Consider the following 26310-nt stretch of genomic DNA (forward strand, 5'->3'; position numbering starts at 1 on the left):
AAATAGAGTTTCTTGATTAAATGTGCTTGGGAAGTACTGGGTTAAACAAAATTTAAGAGGACTTCTTAGACTTTTAATATGTAAACTGACATTATGAATATCCTAAGTATGGATACACTATGTAGCAGTTCTCACCCTTAACTGAGCCCAGTATCCTCCCTCCTTTCCTTTCCCCCTTTCTTTTCCTTTCCTCCTTTCCTTTCCTTCCTGCCTTCCTCCTGTCCTCCCTCCCTTCCTGCCTTCCTCTCTTCTGCCCTCACTGCTCCTTCCCTGCTTTCCTCCCTACCTTCCAAAGGCAGATATACTCTAAGATAGACCCTAATGATGACTGCCTCCTGGTATTCATGGGCTTATATCATTTGCTTCCCTCAAGTGTGGGCAGTACCTAGATCTTGCTTCTAACCAACAGAATATGGAAAAGGTAATGGGATGTCATTTACGTGATTGCATTACAGAAGACTATAACTTCTGCCTTGCTAGCAGACTCAGTCTATTGCCTTCTAAGTTTGCAGTTTGATGCAGCAAGTGGCTGTATTGGACAAGCTAGCATGGCAAGCACTCGAGGGCGTCCTCCAGCCAACAACCAACTAGGATGTAGGGACCACAGTCTAATAAGTTTTTAGGAACCAAATTCTGTCACACCTTAGAAGAGACCCCAGCCTTGATCAACAACTTGCTGGAAGCCTTGTGATAGGCCCTGAAGCAATGACCCAGCTAAGCTATCCACAGACCCCTGCCACCTGGAAACTGTGAAATAGTAAATGTATGTTATTGTAAGCTGCTACACTTGTGCTATTTTTTTCATAGAAAAAAAAAAAAAAAAAGTAAACTTTTGCTCCTCGCTATGGAACCTCTTACCATAAAACACAGTTTGCCTGGGAAAGGTTGATCTAATCTATTTCATTGATTGAGATTCATAGCCAAATTGAGGCAGTCCCTCCAATATTTGGAAATTCCACTCCCATTTAGAAATATAAAAATAGATTTTCCTTCAACAGGAAAGACAAGATACTCGTAGGTTCACTGAAAAGCATTTTCTAATATAAAACTCAAATAGAAATGGAAAACAGATCAAGAGTTTAGGGAGCTAGGTTGCTTTGTACTTTGCCATGTTTTTCTCATTTTCTATATTCAGAGTGTATTATTTTAAATATAATAAGCTTATTTTAAAAATATGACTTTAAAAGGTACTAAAACTTATAAAATATTTAGAAAAATGCCTATGATTCTTAAGCTCTGTATAAGTGTTTGCTATGATGATGATGATGATGATTATATTAGTAAAATATCCCTGATAGATTGTGTTAAATTCTGACTGAGACATCTTAATAAGCATAATGGAGTATATTTAAAAGAGGGCTATTGAAGTATTGAGAATTCCCCCAACCATGCCATAAGTAACATACAAAGAACAGATGAAGGAGCAGAATGCAAATGGAGTCTTAAATACCTAAACCCTAACAGGTTCAGGCAGAATATACACTAGAAATCTGCCTTTCATATAGCTGACACAATCACTGCTAAGCATAGAGTTGTATACAGAGGTTTCCCACACATACATTTAACAAAAAACAACCAACAACCCACTCACTAACCAAAAGGAAAAATAAAAAAAAGAAAAAGAAACCCTGACATTCAAAAATGCAAGTTGGCCAGCCTACAAATGACTAGTAGCACACCAGACAGAGAAAAACATTAAAATAAAAATTAAAACGTAGTCCAATAAGTTGTGGTTCCTGGGGCCTGATTCCGTGGCTTTAGCCAACTCTTAACCACAGCCCAAGGAGATTTGGCTAAACAACTTCATTTTTCTCTCATTCACAAAGTATGTGCCTGGGTCTCACTCTCTAGTCGCAATAAAGAGGGATCATCTAGGAAAACACTCCCTTGTGTTCTCTGCCTGGGGCTCATGGCAAGAATCATTTTACCGTAAATATCGCAATGTCGTAAAGTCATGACGGGTATGCTGACTAACAAGCCGTTATATGAGCACAGCCCTCTGAAGTTTACGAAAGACTTGCACATTCATCTTCTCCAAAAGTTGCTATCCTTGTTTTCCAGATGAAGATCATAGGGCCCTGAGAGACTGAGTCTCTAGTTATCCATCACTGCAGAGCACATTCGATTAAGACAATCCAGGAAGCCTGGCCTCCTGATTCCAAGTTCAAAGTTATTTCTACTATAACCCTACTGACTCTGGAATTATTATCGAGCAGTACCTTTGGAAAACTGGTGGTCAAAAGGAGAATGGATAAATGACAGATGTTTTTAGGAAGTTGACATGCATGGACTGGAGTCACCCTGGGCCACTCCCATGTTAATGCTTGGGAGCTATCCAATATGAATATGACTAACTATTGTTAGGTAACCAGAATAGATGACAGCATCTTTGTGGAAAATGAGAGAGGCTGAAATACATTCTATTCTGTGAAGCATGCATGCTTTCTTGTCTCCCTGACATCTGCTTTCAGTAAGGTTAAGACAGGAAAGTGTTTCCTGGGTTGGGAAGTTGGCCTCTAGCACTGTTCTTAATTCAGACACTATTTCGCTCTCTAGTGACTGTACAGAAGGCTTTCCAGTGGATTCCCAGAGAACATCCTAAGATCCATTAGCGCATTCAATTAAGCAAGTTCTACAGGAATAACCCAGCCAATCGTGACCTTTCTCCATCCTGTGTGTCTTCTGTTCTACAATTCCCATTAGTCTTCCTAGTTAGTTGCTGGACATCAGACACTTTGGTAGCCAGGAAAAAAATAGTGCTTTGAAATTTGGCAACTGTCCTGGAGTTTCCCAAGTCTTTACAGCAAAGTGTTGGCAGATGGTCATGTACTTCCTGGGTGATTTCTCAGCTTCAAAAACAACATGAACTCTGGCTGACCATGAAGCTCTCTGGCCCTTGTAAAACAGCTTGGACTTTATGGCCATGGACTGAGGTCCAGGTCAGATTAGATAAGCATGTTATCCTGTTTACTGCCTCAAACTGACTTGGAAGCTAAGGAAGGAAAGGGCTGGGAAATGTGAGCGCTATATAGAGCCAATAGTTTTCAAATCAGCCAGAGGAATGTGCTGACAAGCTTCTTGTTGGGAAAGGGAGTATTAGGCTTCTTCTCAATGCATGTTTTTGAAAACCTTTTTTATCTTGCAATTATTTAATCAATAGGGCACATTTTGGATATCTAGACACTTCGATGTTTCATCATCAGGGGAAGAAGAGAAAATGGGGTTTGGATTCAAAAGCCTGGGTTCAAATGCCTGCTCAATATATTATGACTTTGGACAAGTCACCAAATCTCTGAGTCAAACTTTTCTTACCTGTGAAGTGGTGAAACTTTTCTCACGTGAAATGCTGCCAGTATTAAAGTGAATTGTGTGTAAACTTGCTTGAAAAATTATGAACATAGAAAGAATAATTGTTAAAGATACTTCTGCAATTAGTACTACTATTGCTAATAATTCATTATTATAGCAATGTTTGGCTTTATTTAAAAACTAATTTTGGTAACTCTCCACCTATGTTTCCACTAATTTTGATCTTACATAAGCAGGCATATATATGTTCTGCTCTCTCTACCCTTGTGTCTTTGTTCTGTTTGTTTTATCTTACAATGGCTCCCTCCACACCTTTGTCAATTCAACCTAAATTCCACTTATCTCTCATAGACCTAACTCAGATATATGTGCCTCAAGCATCTTGGATTAACTAATCTAATATCCTATGTGACCTATCTCTTCCAGTTCCTCTGATAAGCTGTCCACACTGTCTAGCACTCACTCACCATGTGACAGAATTAAGCCTCACATGTGACCTCTCTAAGCCTCAGGTAGTCCACTGAGGACTGCGATGATTATACAGTCCCTGCCTGGCTCATAGGATTCCTGTGGCAAACAGATGAAGGAGTAAATCTGGAAGCCCATTTGTTGGGAACCAAATGTCATGATAAACAAATCTGAAACATTGTTTTTAAGCCTTGCTTTCAGAATTTTATGAACTGTAATAGCTTAGTCCTTTTCTTTATTTCCAGGGAAAGTGGGTTCTGCCTTGATCTGAATAAGAACTGGTCAAGTCCCATCCTCTCCTTCCCCTCCTTCTAAGAGTAAAAGTGCACAGATACTTACCCTCTCTTAGGTCCCGGTCTATCTTGGGTGATGATTTTTTCCCCACTGACAAGCCGTGAACTTCTGCCCCCTCCATGTTCACTCCTGAAGGGATGCTGCTCATTCAGGAAAAGTTGAAATAGCAATTTCCCAGTGAATAAAAATGTTCAAAGGCAAAGGATACCTTACCCAGGTAGTCTATGACTCCATGTTGTATATTTTTGTTGGACACAAATCTACCTATCTTTCAAGATCAAATTAAATGTCACTGCCTCCATGAAGTTCTTCTCTATTTCTTCAATGAGTGTGCTCTATTTCACTTCTCTAAATCTTCTTAGCAACTTTTATTATTAGTTAATTATGTCCACAACTTGACCACCTTAAGATTAGCTTTTGAATTCCAACAAAGCAGGAAAAAGTTACCATGTGCATCTTTATAAACCTCAGAGTGTTGCACTATGTCTTGAACATAGAGCATTCATTGCTAAACAATGGTTGAATTGAAATGAATTGTGTCCTACTATAGTGGTTGTTGACTATTCCAAGAAAGAAGACACAAGTTTGTGTCAAACTTTGCAAATACAAAAGTGATAGCATTATTTTCTTTCGATACACACAGATTGAACAAATCCAAATGGGCATATGCATTCTTGGATCTCTTATAATAATTCTAGGCCATGTCGAGATTGAGACCTTGAAGTCTAGTGAAGGACCACAATATTTTGATTAAGAAGATCTGGACCTGCCTGTCTCCCACGGTGAGAGACTCTAAGAGAGTCCTTTGCCTTATCAGGGCCTATTTTTTAATTAAAAAACGAATAGGCAGTCCATATAATCTCAGACATGTAACTCCAACATTCTGTGATTCCTCACACTGCTCATAACATGTAAATTAACTTTTGACTTCTATCATTTCAACAAATGAGTTATCTTCATTTCTGATTGAGCTACTGACACCTAACATTTCACCTTGCAGTGAAACTTTCTGAGCTTCTTGCTTTCAAATAAACACAGTGAGGGAATGCAACATTGACAAGAAAATATCATAGTTTTATTCTACTAATAAATCAAAAACAGCATCTACTTTTCTCTGCTTTAGAATCACTGAAGGTATAGCCCTCAGAGATCACCTCATCTAATTCCTTAATTTGAAGAAAATCATGAGACCCAGAGAAGAAAATAAATTACTCAAGGTTACAGAGAAATGACAGGAACAACTGAGACCAGGATCCAGAGCTCCTAATTCCCAGTTTGGTACTTTTTAAATTATATGTTTTTGCCTATTCATAGAGCTAAGTTGCTTATAATAGGTATGACTAAGTATTTCTTCTCTTTAAAAATAAACAGCTGATATACAATACTATATTAGTTTCAGGCATACAACATACCATGTTTCCCCAAAAATAAGACCTAGCCAGACAATCAGCTCTAATGCGTCTTTTGGAGCAAAAATTAATATAAGACCCGCTATATTATATTATATTATACCTGGTCTTGTAGTAAAATAAGACCCAGTATTGTATTATATCGCATCGCATTGCATCGCATCGCATCGTATTACATTACATTATATTACATTATATTATAAGACCTGGTCTTATATTATAGTAAAGTAAGACGGGGTCTTATGTTAATTTTTGCTCCAAAAGACGCATTAGAGCTGATTGTCTGGCTAGGTCTTATTTTCGGGGAAACACGGTAGTAATTAGACATATAACTTATGAAGTGATTATCCCGATAAGTCTAGTACCCATTTGACACTACACATAGTTATTACAGTATTACTGACTACTGGATTTTGCTGTGTATAATGCACACTTTTTTGTCCAAATTTACGAGGAAAAATAAGGATGCACATTATACATGGGTAGTACTAATTCCGTATCTATATAAATGTTTTTAATTCTTTTATTAATACTTATGAGTTAAAAGTGTAACTCTAGAAATCAATAACAATATCCGTATTCAAAATAATACCCTGGAATATGATCATCGGTTTTGTTGAACTCATGATGAACTTGCAACAACGAGGAGTTTTTGGCCTTTTATGATGCGTAAATACCGTAAATTTGTTACCAGTACATAAAATTTCTTGTACCTTGTATCTGTTCTTGTGTTTTGTAATTATCTGTTACATAATATTTCTTGTACCATAATATGTTAAAAAATAAATGCTAAAATTCCTTTATAATACAGAAAACAAGTACATACATGTAAACAAATAAAAATTTGAATTAAAAAATTAAAATTAAAGATTTTTTCCCCTGAAAGTATGGACCAAAAATAGAGGTGCATATTATACATGGGAGCACGTTATACACAGCAAAATACAGTATATTTCCTATGCTGTATTTTACATCCCCATGGCTGTTTTTATAACCGGCAATTTGTACACCTTAATCCCTTCCCTTTTACACCCATTCACCTAAGCCCCCTCCTATCTGATAACCTATCTAAAAATTAAAACAAAAAATTGCATACCTTTGAAAAAATTTATAAAATAAAACAGTTGGTGTTGTGAAAGGAGAACTCACCGATTCTCATCCTGCCGTCCTCCATATCGGATCCAATAATTCTGTTATTAATTAAAAAAATAAATAATTCAGTAGTTTTGTCACCAAAACATCACTTACAGAAATAAAATACCCTTAAAACACTCAAAAGACCTAAAATGTTAGGAAACTTGCATATTATATAAAGATACAATATTTGTCTTTTATTTTAAAAAATTAATAAAAGGCTAAGGTTGATTGAATTTTGGCAAAGACAAAATGATACACAAGTCGATTTTGTAAAAATAGCATGGAATTATACTGGGCATCCAATCTTTTGTCCAAGAAAGTGATTTAGAATTTGGTGGCAGGAGGACATTTGAAAGATCATTCAGTCTTACTCTCGTATGCCTTGTGAATAAAACGAACAAACAAGTCCAGTTTGATTAACCATTTCTACAGGATAATAAAGTGACTAAGTCATTTTTTCCTGGGGTCTTTTGGGATAACACAGTTTTGAAAAAAAAATCATAAGTAGGACCAGATAAAACTATTAGGAATGTTACATTAGAATTGGTATACTGAAATTATTCTAATTTTTAAAATATGCAAACAAAACATGATATAACTAAGACAGAAAAAAAAACAAAAAACATACTTTTTTTAGGGTATTTTACCAATAGTGCTTTTTATAAACATATGACATGTAAATCACATAAAGAATGTATATAGTAACCAACAGATAAATGAACAAAAAGCATATCCAGATAATTCAAATTAGAGAAAAAATAATTAATAAAAATACTTTTAAAAAAGTAAATAAAATAATTAAAAATGAAAAGTTTATTTCTTCTGGTCATATAAAAGGAATACAAATTAAAGCAATAATGATATACAATTTTGTATACGATGAATACCAGTGGTTTTAAAATGTTATTTCTCATTGCTGAAATGTTTGTAGTAAACTGGTACTTTTACACACTGCTAGGAGCAGTAAAGATGTCAGAAAACTCTTATAAAAGCTATTTCAAGAACTTTAAAACTTCTCATATCTTTTGATGGCAGAGTAATTCCATTTTGGGAAGTTATTCAAATGGTATATTTCTACCGAGAGAAAAATGCGTAATACATTAAGTTTAACACAAAAACAAATCAAATAAATCAAATGTCCAGCATCAGGAGAAGAGTTTCTTGTATATTAATTCTATGTATGGATTAGCTAAAAAATATTTTTAGAAGCTGTAAAAATATAGCGATTCCTTATGATTCTTAAATAAAAATCAAAACAGAACTCTTATCTATACCATAGTACTAGTTCTGCCAAAGGTATGTCTTCATATGAACAACAATGAAAAGGCAACAAGTAAAGAAAAGTCAGCACGTTGGGAAGTACAATTGTGATTGAATTCTTTTTAATGTCTTTGAATTCTTTTTGAAGTCTTTTTAATGTTTAAAATATTTAAGAGAAATGTTTTTAAAAAATACAAAATATTGCATCCAGAATTTAGTAAATAAAACACACCTGAGGCAAAAGCATTATGTACAAAACACATCTACCGAAATATATTTGCTTTTGACTTAGGATCTCATTGATATGGAAATCTATTAAAGTCTTTTAAAGTTTATCACTTATATTGAGCAAATAACTCCCTACACCTCCCCAGTTTTTGTTAACTTAGTAGGGAATTAGAACCTTCAACAAGTGGGGCTCAGAAATAAAAGCATAAATAAATGTCCATTGAATGGTTCTTTTAAAAAACATTTCCTCTTTCCTCTTGGCTCTTACCGGTTCAGTATATGAAAATCCCAAACCCTCTGCAGCTGATTTTATTAGTTCTGATTCCAGTTTATGACGCTTCACAAACATTGTCAAGTCCTAGAGAAAAAAAATGAAAGAAAATTTATATTTAAATAACAGTTAAGAGATATGATAAATGTTCAAGTGGAAGTAGTTTTCATTAGACAGTAACAAATAAGCAAAAACAAAAAAAACAAAAAATGAGAAAAACAAAACAAAAAAACATATTCAGGGCTGCAAAAATTGTGTCCATCTCAACAGATTTTTACAAGCTAGCACATATGAGAAAAATATGCTTCTGGCATTAATAATTAAAGTTAAAAAATGATTTCTAGAAACTTCACTAAATTGTTAGACATATTTAAGAGCAGTGTTTTATTTTCCCCAACTCTCCCCAGAGCACCTAAGCAGAATGTGGAATTTCTTCTCAGGACACTGGTCTCACCTCTCTGGCCTCGATGGATACCAGGTCAATGCTGTCATCCAACAGACTCTCATAGTAATCCACATTGTCTAGGACGTCCTCATCATCTGGATGGAGTAGAAGATAGGCCTTGGCACACTCCAAGGCTTTCACATATTCACCAACTGAAAGATGGAAGATTTGCATTAGAGTCAGCCTAGGTCAATCTAAAGAATTTATGAGGGATACGTCAAAATATCTATGAGAGGTCAGCATTAAACATCGAGAAGAGGGAAGATAAGGTGAGGCAGAGTTAATCAGAAATACTGGCAGGTAAAAGGAAGGACACAATTTCAGGTATTCCAAAGGTACTACTGTTGGTCTGCTTTGGTGCTAGATGTTTTGCGTAAATTATCCAAAGTTTCCACCGGAAGATGTCTGTCGACAACCTACATTATTTTATACAGGGAAACAGAGTAGAATTTTAGGAGTTAATTCTCATTTTTGTGCTGAGTCTGACAATATGATCATTAAGACCAATTTCAGTAATCCGAATTCTATTCATTGCTTTTAAAGATTAGAAAAAATGTCCAATCTCTTTCTCGGTTTCTTAATAAGATAAATGGAAATTAAAACTATACTAAGATATCAATTTTCACCTAATGGATTGGGGAATATCTGAAAATTTGATAATGCATTCTGCTGATGAGCAATGAAAAATGTACTCCATGTGGAGAAAAAACTGGCAACATTTATCAAAATCACAAATGAAGAAACCATTTGATGCAGCGATTGTATTTCTAGAAAATTATCCTATAGATATTGATCTGCAAATGTGAAATGACATATGTAAAATTTTATTCATTTAATTGTTGATTATCCCAGCAAAAGATTATAAACAATAGACTGCTTATCAATAAGGAGTCACATGAAATAAATTATAGTACAATAATACGCAGATGTAAAGAAAAATTGAGGAAGATCTCTACGTACTGATATAATTAGGTTGAACCATGCAAAATTACCAAAATTTGACCTAAGCAAATGGTAATTTCACAGGTCTAACCTACTGAAAAAAAATCTGGTATGTACTATTAAGTGAAGAAAACAATGCAGAGAACAGTGCAAATAATATGCTATCTTCTTTGTATAAGTAGGGGGAAATAAGTCAGTATGTGTGTGTGTTTGTGTGTGTGTGTATGTGTTGTTTCTATAAGAAATTTTTGGAGGGATATATAAGAAAGTGGGTTGTAGGGCATGCACTTAGGTTGTGGGGAAAAGGAAGAAAGGGAGGCTTTTTATGATATTTGGTCTTTGAACTTGTGAATATATTACCTTTTAAATTAAGTTGGAAACATTAAATTTAAAAAAAAATCATATAAAATGTCAGTCTAGTATAATTTTCAGGACATTATTACAGCATTTTCCCACTTGTAATTTCACCTTCTGCTCTTCTTGTCCTGAGCTGCAGTGATGTGAGATAAGAAACTCTACAATGATAAGCAATACTGCCCCTCCCTCAAAGGCTTTCACGGATCACCCACGCTTTACCTCGATAATAGGCAAACTGTAGGTAGTCATAATGCAGGGGAAGAAAGTTCTCAATCGGTGAGAGGCGTCCAGGGCGGGTGGCAAGTTCCCTCACACATTCATGCTGACAAACCAGCACCTGCATGTAATGATCTGGAAGACAGGAGCCGACAAGTGGGTCCCTCGTCTGCTGAATGTCCAGACTTCAGTCAGAGCCACAGTTCCACAGGGCATGCCTCATCTCACCACACTCTGAGAATGATACCAGTATTATCCTCACTTCACGGCCAGAAATCCTTTTCACAAAGAAACTTAAGTGACTTGCCACGGACTCCTAATTGGTGATCACTAGAGGAATGAATCGCAGATTCCAGATCTTCTGGCTCCTGATCTTTTCTCTGTATTGTACTCTTCTCTCCCAGGTATCCTTTTTTCTACATCTCCTGAAAGTGACAGGCCATTTCACCCCACAAACAAACAGATGAAGAGCTGACTTTCTTATATTTAGCAACTTCAGGGCTACTCTTTGGATAATTAGATAGCCCGAAGTGTCCTGGAGGCAGGATCAGACATTCAGATTCTGGTTACCTTAGGACCAGTTGATAGGAAGGAACTGCCCTGTAGGAGGGGAGTTCATTGCAGAGAAATAAAGGAATACTTTCTGCTTGTTAACATTTTCAAGAAACTTTTTCCTAAAAAGGAAACAAAATTATTCTTTTGCATCTATTGATTAGGAACCTATTCTACCTAGTTACAAATTGGTTTACCACCTGGACATTGTAAATCCTAATACCCTAGGGACTGGTAAGATACTGTTTTCCCCCGAAAATAAGACCTAGCCGGACCATCAGCTCTAATGTGTCTTTTGGAGCAAAAACTAATATAAGACCCGGTATTATATTGTATTATATTATATTATACCTGGTCTTATACTATATTAATTATATTATATAAGACCGGGTCTTGTAGTAAAATAAGACCGGGTCTTATATTAATTTTTGCTCCAAAAGACGCATTTGAGGTGATTGGCTGTCTGGCTAGGTCTTATTTTCGGGGAAGCACGGTAGGAGAAGGATGAAAGCTAAAGAATTTGAATAAGCACTTTGCCTCTTTCGCTTTTGTTTCCCTTTCTTTGTTTCCATTCTTCCTGCTTGCAAACAGGCCAAGATCTGAAAGTGTGGGGGTTTTCATGCTCCCTTTCGCTCTGGGCTCTAGCTTATCATAGCCTGAGCTGAGGGAACACAGTGGCTAATGAACCAGAGAAAAAAAGTACTTCGTACATTTTTCCTCAGCTTTGATTTTTGTAATGAAGATGGAGGTAGTCTTTTCCAGAAAGAGAACAGTTCATTCATGATTGTGCTGAGTGAGTGGGTTCCCTTGAGAATGATGATAAAATCATCTAACTTCATGACTGTACAATTTAATTTACCACAACTGCCTCCTTTCATAAGGTTCTCTGTCAGGCAGAGCTTAGCTTGTATCTGGATGACCTTGAAGACAGAGCCCAAAACACAACAGGAAGAAAATATAAATTTTCTGTTGTGAAGGAAAATGTGTTAATTTCCATATAGCCTGGCCAAGTAAATCCCACGTAACACAGCTAGAAGAATCCCCACAATCCATTGGTTCTTAACTCCAGTTGGGGGAATGTGAGAGAATGAATGAGTTCTGTTTATTTGATTGCCATATTAGAAATAAATAGCTAGCTATTTTATTTCTTAAGAAAACAACAAACAACCCTCAACTGTTTTCTCTTAGTTAATTGGCCATTTACCTTTTAATACACACTCCTCCTAATTCCAAATGACAAGCAAAAGGAAAGGTGGGAAACACCCACCAAGAACTCAAAATTTGAGTAAAAGTATTTTCAAAGCAAGCTATGAATAGCAGCAAAATAAAAGTGACATTTTGATAGCCTTTAGGGCTTTCAACAAGCATTGCTAATAATAAATAAGTGCATTCAGAAGCCATTTGCATTTTTCTCCAATTTTTAATGTTCTTCTGACTCTAAAATTCAAATATTCTGGCTTTCTAAATACATTCTGTATTTTAAAAGCCAGTTTTACTCCTAATTTAGGACAGTTTTGAACCAAACAAGAATTTACATAGTTAGAATACTAACTATGTAATAGTATTCCTTGCTTCTTTTCTATATCAAATGTTGTTGTGCAATTAATATGTTTTTAATAAGTTTGAGACCCAAGACACTGTGTGGGAATACTTTTAAAAATTTACCTCTCATAATAAATTGGATATGCTTCAAATTCCCAAGAAGACTTACTATATATTTCTATAATGTATAATATTTGGATTGAAATAAAGGGGCCATTATTTTTTAATCACTTTTATTTACTGGAAGTGGGGGTCATGGTGTTAGAAGTTAAGTATTAAGGGCCTGAGTTAGGAGACCGCTATTCTTTTCCAGCAACCCACATACTGTGGTGACCTTGAGCAAATTACTAAATGTTAATCTGTGGGGAATTGGCAGTCAATTTTCCTAAACTAGGTCTAGAACACTTGCCAAGGCTGTTTAAGCGGCCACCGGTAGAGGCAGATAAAGAGGCAAATATAGGAATGGAGGCAGGATATATATCCCCACAAAACCACAAGACTATGAATTATATAATAAAGGAGAAGCCTGCCCATCTGCAAATAAAAGATTAAGTGTAGAGACATATTCAGCAATTGAAATGTAAAACACACATGAGACTGACATTCAAATGAGCTGTGCTCACAAAAATGCAGGCAAATGGCTCTGGCAGAGGCCCAGTGAAACACAATGTTGTGGAAAAAAATCCTCAATAATTCAGATACTGGTTTTGATTTTAGGGGAACTGAGTTGATTTGGGGTAACGAGTGCGTGGCAAATTGGTCATTTGACGCACTGATTTTCAGTCTTACTTCCTCGTCTAAGTTAATGAGCTATTCCCCAATGGCCCCTCTGAAGGACTTGAACAATTTATGGCCTACATTTTCACAAATATGGAGTATCATTAACCCTTTTAAACTGCAGTATGATTGATGGCTAGGTCATCCCCTTCATTCATTCAGCCCATTCATTTAACAAATATTTACTAAGCACTCACTATTTGGCAATTACTGTACTTAGGCACTGAGTGAGGACTAAGCACTGAACAAGACAGGGCATTAGCCAAGTGACAGAGGAAAAGACCATTTTGAAGGTTGGTAAGTGGAAATGAGCTTAGCATATCCAAGGAATTAAAAGAAGTGCAGTAGGAATGGGTTACAGAGAGAACAAAAAAAAAAAAAGAGGGGGGGATGAAAACACACAAATGTACAGTCATGAAAGTCTTTAATAAAAGTTTTAGGTTCTATTCCAAGTGCAATAGAAGCCAATGGGAGATTTCCAGCATGTCTGTGAGCAGACCTTTTTGTTTGCTTGTTTGTTTTTTAAGGACTGCTCTGTCCAGGTACAGAATAAAACCCGAACAGGACATAGGACCAGAAAGGAGACAATCACAGTGGTTTAGTGAAAATATACTGTTGATCTAAACCAGAGTGATAGCGAAAGGGGTGGAAAGAACCAGGAAACCTTAAATGCTACTAGGAGGTAGCATCTATCAAAGTCTGGTAACAAATCAAAGGGGAATAGGAATTGAAGGAAATTTTCGATTGCAAGGTAACTTCTTGGTATTTGATTTGAGCTACCAGGTGAGCGGTGCTTTTTATCAAGGCAGAACACATTGGAAGTTAGGAACAGTATATTAACTTCATTAATTTGCATTTCTACAAGTTTATGTGAAGCTGAACATTGTTTTTCATATATTGGTAACTTGGAACACAATAAGCACTCAACAAATATTTGTTAAACATTTCTTATTGAATAAATTACCTTTTCCCCATTTCTCAGTTGTATAGACCTTTAAAGCATGGGCTTTAGAGTGAGAAAAGCCATCTTGATTCCCAGCTTCACCTTAAATCACACTGCTTACCCTTTCTGAGGTACAAAGTCCTCATTTAGAAAAGGAAGAAGAGATTGAATAACAACAGTATCTACACAAGGAGTTATTTCGAGGATTAAAAGAGATATAAAGAAGTGCTTTGTATATTTTAACTGCTACATAAATGTTATTATTACTGCTAATAAATAACAAATAAATTACTACTAATAATAATTTACACGCTCTTTTTAAATATTAATGATATTAGCTCTTTGCCTGTAATTTCTTTGCAATTTTTTATTGTCATTTGTAAATCAGCTTGATTTACTATATCTCTTGTGGTTATAAATCTTACATACAGTCTATCTTTTTCTTCATATTGCTTGTCTTTTGTCTTGCTAAGAAGAGCTTTCCTCACCTACTACCCTGTTTCCACGAAAATAAGACCTTGCCAGACAATCAGCTCTAACACGTCTTTTGGCGCAAAAATTAATGTAAGACCTGGTATTACATTGTATTATATTATATTAAATTATATTATATTATATTATATTATATTATATTATATTATATTATATTATACTTGGACTTATATTACATTATGGAAGTCCTGGTCTTATATTATATTAAAATAAGACCGGGTCTTATATTAATTTTTGCTCCAAAAGATACATTAGAGCTGATTGCCTTATTTTTGGGGAAACACGGTATTGTACAAATAACCCCCTGCATTTTCTTCAAACAGTTTTATTTTTTACAATAATATTATTCATATAGCTAGAATGTATTTTTTGTGTTTTATTTCATAAGCAGCAGAGAACTCACTTCCTACCTACCATAAATGGTTAACTACCAATCTCTCTAATTAATGTATAATGCATATTACCTATTTTAAATACCACTTTGTATTAAATTTTTATATATAATATTCTTTGAAGTATACAAAAAGTACACATCGTTTATAATTACGATAAATAGCAAATTCTTTAATACTCTTCACTAAAGGATTGGCCAAATAAATGACGCTGTCCCCATATGATGGAACATTATGCAACCATTAAATACAATAAGTAGATCTACGTGTACTTACATGAGAAGTCCACAACATATTGCTAAGCATTAAACAAAAACAAAAAATATGCTGAAATCAGTATTTATAGTATTATTCTATTCTTATAAAAAATAAAATAATTATAAATAAATGCGTACATATTTCGATATTACGGTGGAAAAGTTTTAGAGGATAATCACTGAAATTTCAACTAATAAATTTATCTATAGAAAGTAGATGATTTAGATATATGAGAATCTTTCACTTTTTACAATACATACTTACTTCTATGTTGTTGGAATGTTTTTACAGATTGCATGTAGTATTTCTGTAATCATAAAATAAATAAAGGAAAAAAAACAAACTTTACCTGCAATGGCTTCATAGAGACCAGCTTTATACCCTAAGTACTCATATTCTTCAAATCTCTGAGGCCCCTCACATAGGGCTCGGCACTCTGTATCTTCACTGAAATATTCTCGTAAAGCTTGTTCAAAGTACTTGATAGCCAGCTCAAAGTCATCGACCTCATAATGTTTAACTCCAGCACTGTAACTCTCCTGCAAAGAAACAAACAAACAAAAAATCTTTTTTTTTTTCCCCCAAAGAGCACCCACGGGGTACTTGAATATCAGGGTTCGTTAGACTTAACTTCCCTGCCTTCAACTAATTGTGAAGGAGAAGGGACTTACAGAGCAAGCCAACTTCTGTGGCACCAATCAATTTCATTTCTTGCTGAACACATTCAAGATTGTACTTTCTAACCCCTTTGGATGCAAGCAGGGCCATGCAACAAAATGCAGAAGGTTAATGTGGGGTGGACATGACAACTGTTTCCAGGCCCATCCCAACATAAAGAAAAAAAAAAGGCTCCCATCTAAAACCTTCTTCCTCTCCTCTCCTACCCTTTTCTTCAATCATTTTAGAGGCAACATGTTGATAATGGTGACGTCTCCAACTGTCAAAGAAGCCACTTCAACTACTGTGATTTTAAGTAAGCTTTCACTTAAATAAATAATTATATGTCTTAACAACAAAAACAATTTGAAAGTACAGGTACACTGGAAGAACCACTGGACTTGAAGCCAGGAAACCACAGTGTAACCTGCGCAATTCACGTTATCTTCAAGTCCCACGCATATGTGTAAAATAACAAGTATTGGAGGGGGAGCTGAAGCTTAGAGAGGGTTACAGATTTTTATATCATATTCTACTTTTCACCCTATCATACTGATTTTCTAAATTACTTTTCATCGTCTCTCAAATTTTTCAACCCTGGTAATTACAATATTTCATCTGAGAACTCTGAAAGTATAAAAAACGTTACTATATTGTAAATCGGGAATCAATTTGAGATAGCCATCACAATTTGCTTTGAGCCAAATGAAAGTTAGGAGCACTAAGCTTCACATGGTTCGGGCAGGGGTTTGCAGAGCTCACCAGGTGTGGTTTGGCTTCTCGATCTATCAATTGGAATGTTTCGACGCCAGCCATCGTTCTGTAATTCTCAATGTTCTGCTGCATTTCCATGTGCTCAGGGTTGGCCATGAAAAATGTGTGGGCTGCTTCTACTGCCTTTTCCAGCTGGTTAAGCTATGAAGAAAAAAAGGACAGAATGAAGGCAAATATTTCTAAACCAGGCTCGGTACCAGGCCAACATCTCACAGCTTGAAAGCGGCAGGGTTGTGTTCCAGTTCACATTCACTGCACTCAAACTCCATCCTAAAGGGCGGGAGGTTAATCTATAGGACTCCGAAAATATGTGGCTATTTTGGCTTTGGTGAGAACGGATACATGTGCTTTGTTCCAAGTTCATTCTACCCCTCTTTTAAGCCATCTGTTTTCTTGGAAATTGAATCTATGTGCTTCTGGTTTGTTTGGGTTTTTTTTATGATTAATCAAAATAATAATCTGTCAATGCTGTCAATTCACATTTTCAACATTTTTGTCTTTTATTTTCTCTTCATTTCTTCTTGTTCCTTTTGCTTTTAATTCTGACAACGGAGTATAAACAAACATATGACTTTCCAAAGGATGGGATTCTATATGCTCACTCCAACAACTTTACTACCAGGCTTTAGAATGTGAAGAATACAAAGTTAGAACAAGTTATTCCAACACATAAGAGAGATGCTAAATACAACACATAAAATGCTCTACCACACTCCTTTGATTGAGGTATTTGATTCTAAACTTACAACTTTGATTCTCCTTAATAAAAAAAATTAATAACCACAACATAGACACTAAAAATCTCGTTCTAAGCCACTTAATACACTGCTCTCTATGTAGCATGCAGTGGTGCATTTTTTTTTAACAAATTGGAATTAAATTTACTCAATTTAAGATATTTTGCCCTATGCTTTAGTTATGGAGGATGTCGGTAGATGGATCGATTTGCCACATATCAGAAAAATTAATATTCACATTAGTAGTCTTTTTCATGGTAAACCTAAATTTTGTTTAGTCTGTTTTAAAGTATAAAGAGATAAAAACTCATTGTTATTGATCAAGAAAACATGAAATCAGGGAATGGCATATAAGAGTCCACTGAATATACCTTTGACAGTCTGGCCACTAAAGTATGAGTAAGACAGAGAAAGAGGTATGAGGTTCCCAATTCCCCAGTCACTGCCATCTCATTATCTATAAAGAATTTTTGTCTTCATCACAGAAAACATAAACTGCCCTATTTCAAGAACTGACATCTTTAAATTTGTCTAATAATAGTAAAACATTCCCCTTTCCCTTTTAATTTACATATATTTAGCTACTGGCCTTCCTTCTATTAAATCTTCTCTGAAATCAGCTTTCCCTGATATTTTTATCTTTGCTTTCAATTCTGTGCTCCCAGAATTATGTTGGCTGTCAAAATCACTAATTTTGGGAGGAGGTCCAAGATGGTGAATTAGGTAAATGCATCCTAGGATCACACCAAAATTACAAATAAATTATAGAACAATCAACCTCAAGAATCATCTAAAGACTAGCTGAAGAGAACCCCTGTAACAAAGGATATAAAGAAGAGGCCACATTGAGACTGGTAGGAAGGGGGGAGACATGAAACGGGCTGACCCCAAACCCACAGACAGTGGCTGAATACTGGGAGGGACAACTCGGTGGTGGAGGTGCCCCCAGAAGAGGGACTCTTACCATTTGCAACAACATGAACAGACCCAGAGGTATTATGTTAAGTGAAATAAGTCTGACTGAGAAAGACAAATACCATATGATCTCACTTATATGTGGAATCAACAGAATAAATGAACAAACAAAACAGAAATAGACTCATAGATACAGAGAGCAAACTGATGGTTGCTAGATGGGAAGAAAGTTGGGGGCATGCGTGAGAAAGGAGACTGGATTAGGAAGTACAGATAGGTAGTCACAAAATAGTCACGGGGATATGAAATACAGTATGGGGAATACAGTTAATAATGTAAAAATTATGTATGGTGTCAGATGGATACTAGACTTAATTGGGGGGCTCACTTCCTAAGTTATATAAATGCCTAACCACTGCACTATACAACTGAAACTAATATAAAATAATACTGAATGTCAACTATAATTATATATATATATATATATATATATATATATATATATATATATATGTGTGTGTGTGTGTGTATGTGTGTATATGTATATATATATATTTATACTTATATATAGTCACAGGATGTAAAATACAGCATAGGGAATATAGTCAATGGTGTTGTAATAGCTATATATGGTGTCAGATGGGTAATAGACTTGTTGGGGTTATCACTTTGTGAGATGTGTAAATGTCTAATCATTATGTTGTTTTATACACCTGAAACTCACTAATAATAAAAAAATGGAGAGGAAAAAAAAAAGAACTAGACCTATGTTTACAATTGCAAATTAAATATGTATAGCAGACCCTAAAACAGAGACTAGCACATGTTAAACTTTAAATAATTATTTCTCACCAAAAATATATATATATATTACTAATTTTGGATCTGGTTTCTTTCTCAATTTAAATTTTCTCAATTTTTCACATAACAACACAGATAAATATGAATTTTATGGACATCTACATTGTAATAAGTATATAGGTATAGAGGAAAAAGAATAGGTTCTAAATTGTGTGATTACACTTATTGATCAGGTGAACCTGGAAAAAAGTCATTTAAGTATCTGTGCCTCAGTTCTTCAAAAGAAAGAAAAAATGCTCATAAACCCCACTACACAGGTTTTTGGAAGGATTTAATTGTATAACATATATGAATGTGATTCAGAAATCACTAAAACCCTAATATAATAAACAACAGAATAGAATTTATAAATGATCTATGAGTTTCAAGGATGTAAATATGCTCTCATTAATGATGCGTATAGTCTGTAACTCACAGACAGATAATTCATGAAAATATAGTAATGTTCTTAGGTCTGGTGGAAACCGCCTCCGGTTAAAAGCCAAACTCTAATTATGAACAAAACAGATTAGAACCAACGCACTCTGGTTGAATAGCACCAGCCATTAAAGTTCATAGAACATAAATCAATAATTATGTGTTTTTGCTTTCCTACCTTGATGTTTTGCTCAGGCTGTTCCACTGACCTAGAGATCCAATGTCCCTTGGTCTTTTCTTACAGAAATTTAACATATCCTGTTTAAGGCCAAACTTAAATTCTCAAAGAGATCCTTCCCTCAACCCTATAGCTGTAATCAATGCACTACAGCATCACCGTATCCCTGTTCCTTTCCTGACACTTACATACTCTGCAGTGTGTTCTCTCTACCTAAGTTTGTTTCTTCTAGTAGAGCTCTCTGAGGATAGGGTCCATATAACTTATCTTTTTGTTTTCCATCTACTTTACATGTAGATAATGCCTAGGATAGGTCTAAGAAAAGAGAAGAAAAACAGCTTTTAACAAGTAAATCTTTTACACACAAATCAAAAGTTTTCTTACACGTTTATGTGCTTCATAAGCTAGAATATACTAAAAAAAAAGAAACAAGTTTAACAACATCTAGGAAACCATGATTCCCACTGAGAGCTTCCAGCGCTGATTCTCATCGATGAATGTGTTTCAGTAGCTCTTAAAAACGTCACACAATGTTGATAAACTAGTTTCTGTTCTTAAATTTGACCACTTTTTTTTTTTTTTTTTGGCTTTTTTGGTGCTATCCCCATTTATAACCCACTACTGAATATAATACCATCATCCCCAATATATAAGTATAAAGAGATTCTATGACTTAAAGTTAAACCATAAAACTTATTCATGAAATAGCAATGCTTTTAGATTATTGTGAACCAGTTTAGGAAACTAGAACTGGCTGACAGATTCTATACAACAGGCCATTATTTTACCTGAAAGCTCGATATCTTTGTAGTCCATTTTAGAAATTAGATACACACATCTGAAATGGCAGGAAAAGTCCAGGTGAACATGTGTGTGCTACACACAATGCCATATTATTGGATGGAGATTATTACAAGGCCTTTTAAGTACTAGGTTTCAGCTAAGGAAGGATCTACCCACTGCTCCATTGAAACAAACAAAGAACAGATTGCATTTAAAGGCTCCAAACTGGATTTCCCTTAAGACCAAAATAAAACAAACCACAGGAGAGGATAACTAATGTGAAGGTAACTCTATGCATTAGAAAAATAAATTGTAAAATAAAGAACTGAGGAAAGGGAAATGATTTGACAACAAGATGGTATCACACTTTTAAGGAAGCCAACGGTTCCACTGAGATATGAGAAACAGTGGTAAGAAATGCCTTCAAGAAGCACTGGGTCATTTTATCTCAGGCTGTGAAGAACTAACACAAACATTCTCTCCTGCCAGCCCAGAAGCGCGACTGTACGTGGCAGTCATGCTGCATGGAAAAAGAAATGAACACTGATTAAATCAACACCCTGCTGGCATTCAGGACTTACTCTGTTCACTGGTGAGTGAATGAGACTCTTCTGACACACAAATGGTTTTCCATAGCCAGTAAGTAATAAAAGAACATTGCAAAAGTACACACTGACTACTTAAAAATCTTCAGTAACTGTTCATTGACCACAAAAGAGATTTCAGAAACTATGTGCCGTAACATTCAAGAACCTCCAGGATTTGGCCCGCATCCTATTTTACTAGCATAACTTCCTCCTATCCGTTATGAAAACTTTTCTAGAAGTTTTGCAATACACCATCCTCCCCTTCAAGAAAACACACGTAGGCCTGGTACTCTGGTCATACCCCGATATTTTATTTCATTCATTCACTTATTCAGCAAATATTTATGTTGCACTGAATCTGTGCAAGATAGTCATAGTGGATGAGAATACACACATGGCCAAAACAAAGTCCCCACTTTTTAGGTGCTTACAGTTGCATCCAAGGAGACAAGATTTAAGTAAATAAATCATTAATGAAAACGATTTCAAAATGTGCTAAGTGCTATGAAGAAATAAATGGACAAACAATACTGTAAGAACATGCGGGGGTTGGAATAGAAGCATGACTCCTTTAGATAAATTAGTCAAGGAAGGTCTCTCTGCAATGGGATTTTTCAGCTGAGACCTAAATTTTGAGAAGCCAGTCACGAGTGAAGTAGGAGGAAGAGTGTGTCATGCCAAAAAAAAAAAAAAGTCAAGTGAGACTAAGGAGAGAGAGTTGCAGAAGCATAGATCACTTGTAAGCGATGGTGGAGTTTTAATATTATTCTAAGTGCAAAAGAGAACCATTAAAGGATTTTAAACATTACCTGATATTCATTTTTAAATAATGATTCAGACTGCTATGTGGAGAATAGATCCTTGGCAGCAGATAGGAGAGCATGGCAGTAATCCAGGTTAGAGATTAATGCCATTACTTTGCAAGATAAAAATAGGACAGCGTCTGTCAGGCCTCATCCTTTGATCCCCCTTTTTCTTCCATTCCTTTCTCTTCCTCACCATTTTGCTCATCCTTATTATAGCAATGCTTCTCAATTGAGAAAGAGAACACATAACACAAAAGGAAACAATTCTATAATTTCCAAACATATTTTAGGGAAACTATACATGTTCCCTCTCTTCTGAATTAGAAGAAATATGAAGCACACATATTTTGAATAAGAAATTTGAAACAGCTTGTAAGACATGTGCAAGAAGGGAAAAAGAGATTAATTCTAAAGCACATAAAAACAAAGAGAACACTGTGTACTTCTGAAATAGAATATTTAGGATCACCTTCTATCTTCTGAAGCCTTTTTTGTACACTCGGGGTAAAACGTCAAGCCTGAAATAAGTCATTTCCATTCTTCTACTTAAACATGAATATTTTCAATAAAGAAGGGAATTCTTTCTCTACTTTCATCACCCTTACTTGGGAATTCATCCTATGTCATACATTACATTTTGATGAAGTGCTATCATTTTTGCCTTGAGTCTTTACTTAAATTTCACCATATAGCAACTTTAGGGAATTTTTAACCCCATATGAAGTTTCTTACCAACTGACAAGCATGTAAGCAGACATCCTGACTGAAGACATCCTGTTTCTAAACCACAGAAGAATTTGTAAATTCTAGTTAGCAGCATAAACACACTGGCTGAAGAGAAAGTAAGTCACCAGATTACAGCATGTACATCATAATAAGCACTAAAAATTTATGGGCTAAAAACTTCATCTTCCTTTTATGGAACAGAGAGTTTATTTTTTTCTGAATAATGGTGACACCAGACATTTTTGTAGATATTTCAGCACTTGCTAACATCTCCAAATTTACCTCAAATTTTTGCCAAACCAAAGTTAACTTCCTTCACAAAACCAAACAAGTAAATAAATTGTTTACTTCAATTAAAATAAAATTAAACAACCTATTAAAAGAATACTCTTGAAACAAAGACCCATCAAATTTTGAAACAAAATTTGGAAGCAGTTTGAATTATTAAACTAAATCCTATTAAATATAGTGTTTCAAATGTACAATCCAGCCTGTTTAAAAAGAAGTCAATGTTATTTAAGGAAATTTCTAAACATTCCCATATAATAGAGTCAGATTTTTAGAGTATCAAAAAGTAGCCATATGAAAATAAGTTGGCATTCTTATTTCACAAAGTCTGGTGATGGCACTACCTTTACGTTGTTAATATAACTTGCAAAAAGACGCATGCATTGATTATGTTAATAACTCAGTTATAGAAAATAACTGTCTCTTGACAAATTTATAAAATTAATTTTACCAGACATTGAGGACAACCTAATATACTGTGTTTTCCTTTTTGCCTTGACTACTAGAAGCTCAGAACTAAATTTTATTTTTATTGAATCTAGTATATTTCCCTTTTTTCTTTGAGTTTTTATGGTTCCATTTCAAAAATCTAATCATACAAATAATTGCTTTCGCAAGGTAACTCACAGTCCTTTTGGACACAGGAAAGGTGCGATTTATTCAAAAAATAAACCCCTGTAGCAAGGGACGTTTCTAGGAATAAAATTCTTTCTTACAGCTCAATGCAGAAAATTTAGAAATTTCTAGCTTTAAAGAACACATTCACAATTCATTTGTTCATGCTAATGTAGAAAATAAACTTATCTTTGCATTTATGGAATGATAGTTTAAAACGTAGTCATGGTTATAAGTAAATATTTATAGCATTCAAAAGGCTATTTGGTAAGGATTAGATGGGAAATGACATTTCTAAAGAGTAACATTTCCTCTGTGGAATAAGTTGGAAAGGAAGAATATGTCTTTTTAAAGCACTTTCTTTTGCCAAACCGCTTATGCTCTTTTCTTCAGTTACTTATGGTTCTGGGCCTGATTAATGCCCCCTGCTCTTTCTAAACACTCTAATGAAGTTATTATCTGATGTTTACAACTTCATGTTAAACACTGATAATGAATAGCCACTGTCAAATGAGGTTACCCTTATGAGTTCAGTGGAACAACAGATTCTATCAGCTAAGTTTGCTAGATTTCTTATCCTAGCAAACTTAGCAAATAAAAACTAGCAAATAAAAACCATCTTTCAGGGTAAGGAAAACACTAAAGTGAAGAAGCAGAGGTTTCAAAACTGCTATTTCTGATTAGGGACTACTTAAAAAGTCCCTGAATTTTGTGGAAAAAAACAAACAAAAACAAAAACAAAAACAAAAACCCTCAAGGTATTAGCCAAAAAATAAGTGTGTGGTTAATTGGATGAAATCCCTTAAGCCATCTGTGTATTGTCTAATTTCTAACAAAAGAACAGCCAAGACTCCAACGCCTCCTGAGGAAGGAGGCGAGAATTTTCTCTCTGTAGTGGTATGCAGGCAAGTCATTTCAGCCATGGATCAAATGAAATTAGTGTCTGTGGTTTATTTTTATGTTCCTATTGTTTTGGGTTCTAAACATCAGGCGAGGGTAAGAATGAACAACAGGCCAGGCATCTTAACCTACACAGTATTGTCCAGAAGTCTCCTTTGAGGTGGCAGAGGGTGACTAATGGTTACCGAAAGGTCTGTGCCAAGACCTGTCTGACATTTGCTTCCTGCTACTGTTTTTGGAATCATGGCTTTAATCCTCTTCAAAAATTTCCTTGGAAGGTAGAAGTCACTCATTTTGTACTCCAGTTTTGCCAGTGTCCCATGACTGTTGTAGTAGTCATCACTTTAACCTGTATAAAATTCGTGTCTGATTTTGAAAAGTAAATAGAAATCCAACGTCCCTCTTTCGAGCTCAGAACTGTTCTCCTCTTTTTTTGTGATCCCCAAAGAGGTGAGTATGATCTTATTCGTGAGGTTGTGAATAAGACTTTATTTACCCTTGTAGACTGCTGTATAGTTTGCAAAGCACTTCACAATGCCACAAATAAAAATGGTCATTTATTCCGTGTCTTCTCAATGTCTACTGTGAAATTCTTCAAAAAGCTGGGAGACGAACCCTTTCCTCAGCTCGGGCCCGGTGCAATAGCTGATCATTAAGTACAAGGGCACATGATACAAACGTGAATAATAGCACCAGGTAGAAGCTAGTGCTGGGACAGGCTGAGTTGTCCTCAATGAACTCATGGTATAAAAATGATTTTGTCGTTCTAATCATTCACTCATACTTTTCTTCTGCCTGGTTTTCATTATGATAAATGGAGATGAATGTTGTCTTTCCCTAGTGACCCATTAAAAAAGTTCTATCTGGCCATCACTCGTATAGAGCCAACAGCCAGCTAGCTCCCTAATTGTTCACTACCGGAATTATGTCTCTGCAGCCAACGGCAGCCAGATCACATTTTTTTTCGTCCCACATTGTACAAAGTTGCAATTATTTGAATGTATTTGTCAAATATCATTGCAGAATGACAATTAACTATAGATTTGGGCTTTCTGCTTCTAAGGTATTTTTTTAAAAAGCAGCAGTGAGAACTCCCGAATGGCTCACTTCGTTGGAAGCATTCTCTCAACCACAAGGTTGCCAGTTCGATTCCTCGACTCCCGCCATGGATGGTGGGCTGTGCCCCCTGCAACTAGCAACGGCAACTGGACCTGGAACTGAGCTGCGCCCTCCACAACTAAGACTGAAAGGACAACAACATGACTTGGAAAACAGTCCTGGAAGTATACACTGTTCCCCAATAAAATCCTGTTCCCCTTCCTCAATAAAAATCTTTAGAAAACAACAAAAAAAGCAGCAGTGAAATAGCTTAATATATACCTAGCACTGATTCTTCTGCTCTGGAGAATATGAAAAAAATCCCACACTTTGTGTGTCTGCAACATTGTTTTGTGAAATATTAAAGTGACAGGCACAAAATGTTTGTCATAGGCAAGAAGTAGTGGGAAGCCAGAGGACTGAGAATAAAAGCGTGGGTTTATTTCCTGTTTCTCTCATAAGCGCCCACTTTCCTGAGTGGATTGCAGATGGAGGAATATGGGTCAGGGAAAAGAAGTAATAAATAGGTCCTTGCCTTGTTAAAAATTGTAACAGTGTTAGGATAATTTTGGAGATAGCATGATCAAATTGATGATTTGGAGGAGGGATTTAGGGTTTAGTGAACATACAGAAAAATGCTGTCATTATTATTTCTAACATCGCCCTTTCCTTTTGG

At 35.4% G+C, this 26310-nt stretch overlaps 1 protein-coding gene across 1 annotated transcript in view; it reads right to left on the minus strand.

Moving 5' to 3' along the window:
* The window catches only part of P3H2 (prolyl 3-hydroxylase 2), a 140335-nt gene that overhangs the window by 15025 nt on the left and 99000 nt on the right, over positions 1 to 26310 (minus strand). Inside the window, exons 2-8 of the mRNA XM_019743152.3 lie at positions 16712 to 16864; positions 15642 to 15831; positions 10340 to 10471; positions 8831 to 8973; positions 8374 to 8463; positions 6630 to 6670; positions 4117 to 4211 (exon numbers count right to left, since the gene is read on the minus strand). Of these exons, the coding sequence (XP_019598711.3) occupies positions 4117 to 4211; positions 6630 to 6670; positions 8374 to 8463; positions 8831 to 8973; positions 10340 to 10471; positions 15642 to 15831; positions 16712 to 16864 (844 nt within the window). The remainder of the gene's footprint in view (positions 1 to 4116; positions 4212 to 6629; positions 6671 to 8373; positions 8464 to 8830; positions 8974 to 10339; positions 10472 to 15641; positions 15832 to 16711; positions 16865 to 26310) is intronic.

Source organism: Rhinolophus sinicus, chromosome 17, assembly GCF_057876585.1.
Source record: "Rhinolophus sinicus isolate RSI-liver-muscle chromosome 17, RSI-T2T, whole genome shotgun sequence".
In the NCBI taxonomy this organism is placed as follows: Eukaryota; Metazoa; Chordata; class Mammalia; order Chiroptera; family Rhinolophidae; genus Rhinolophus; species Rhinolophus sinicus.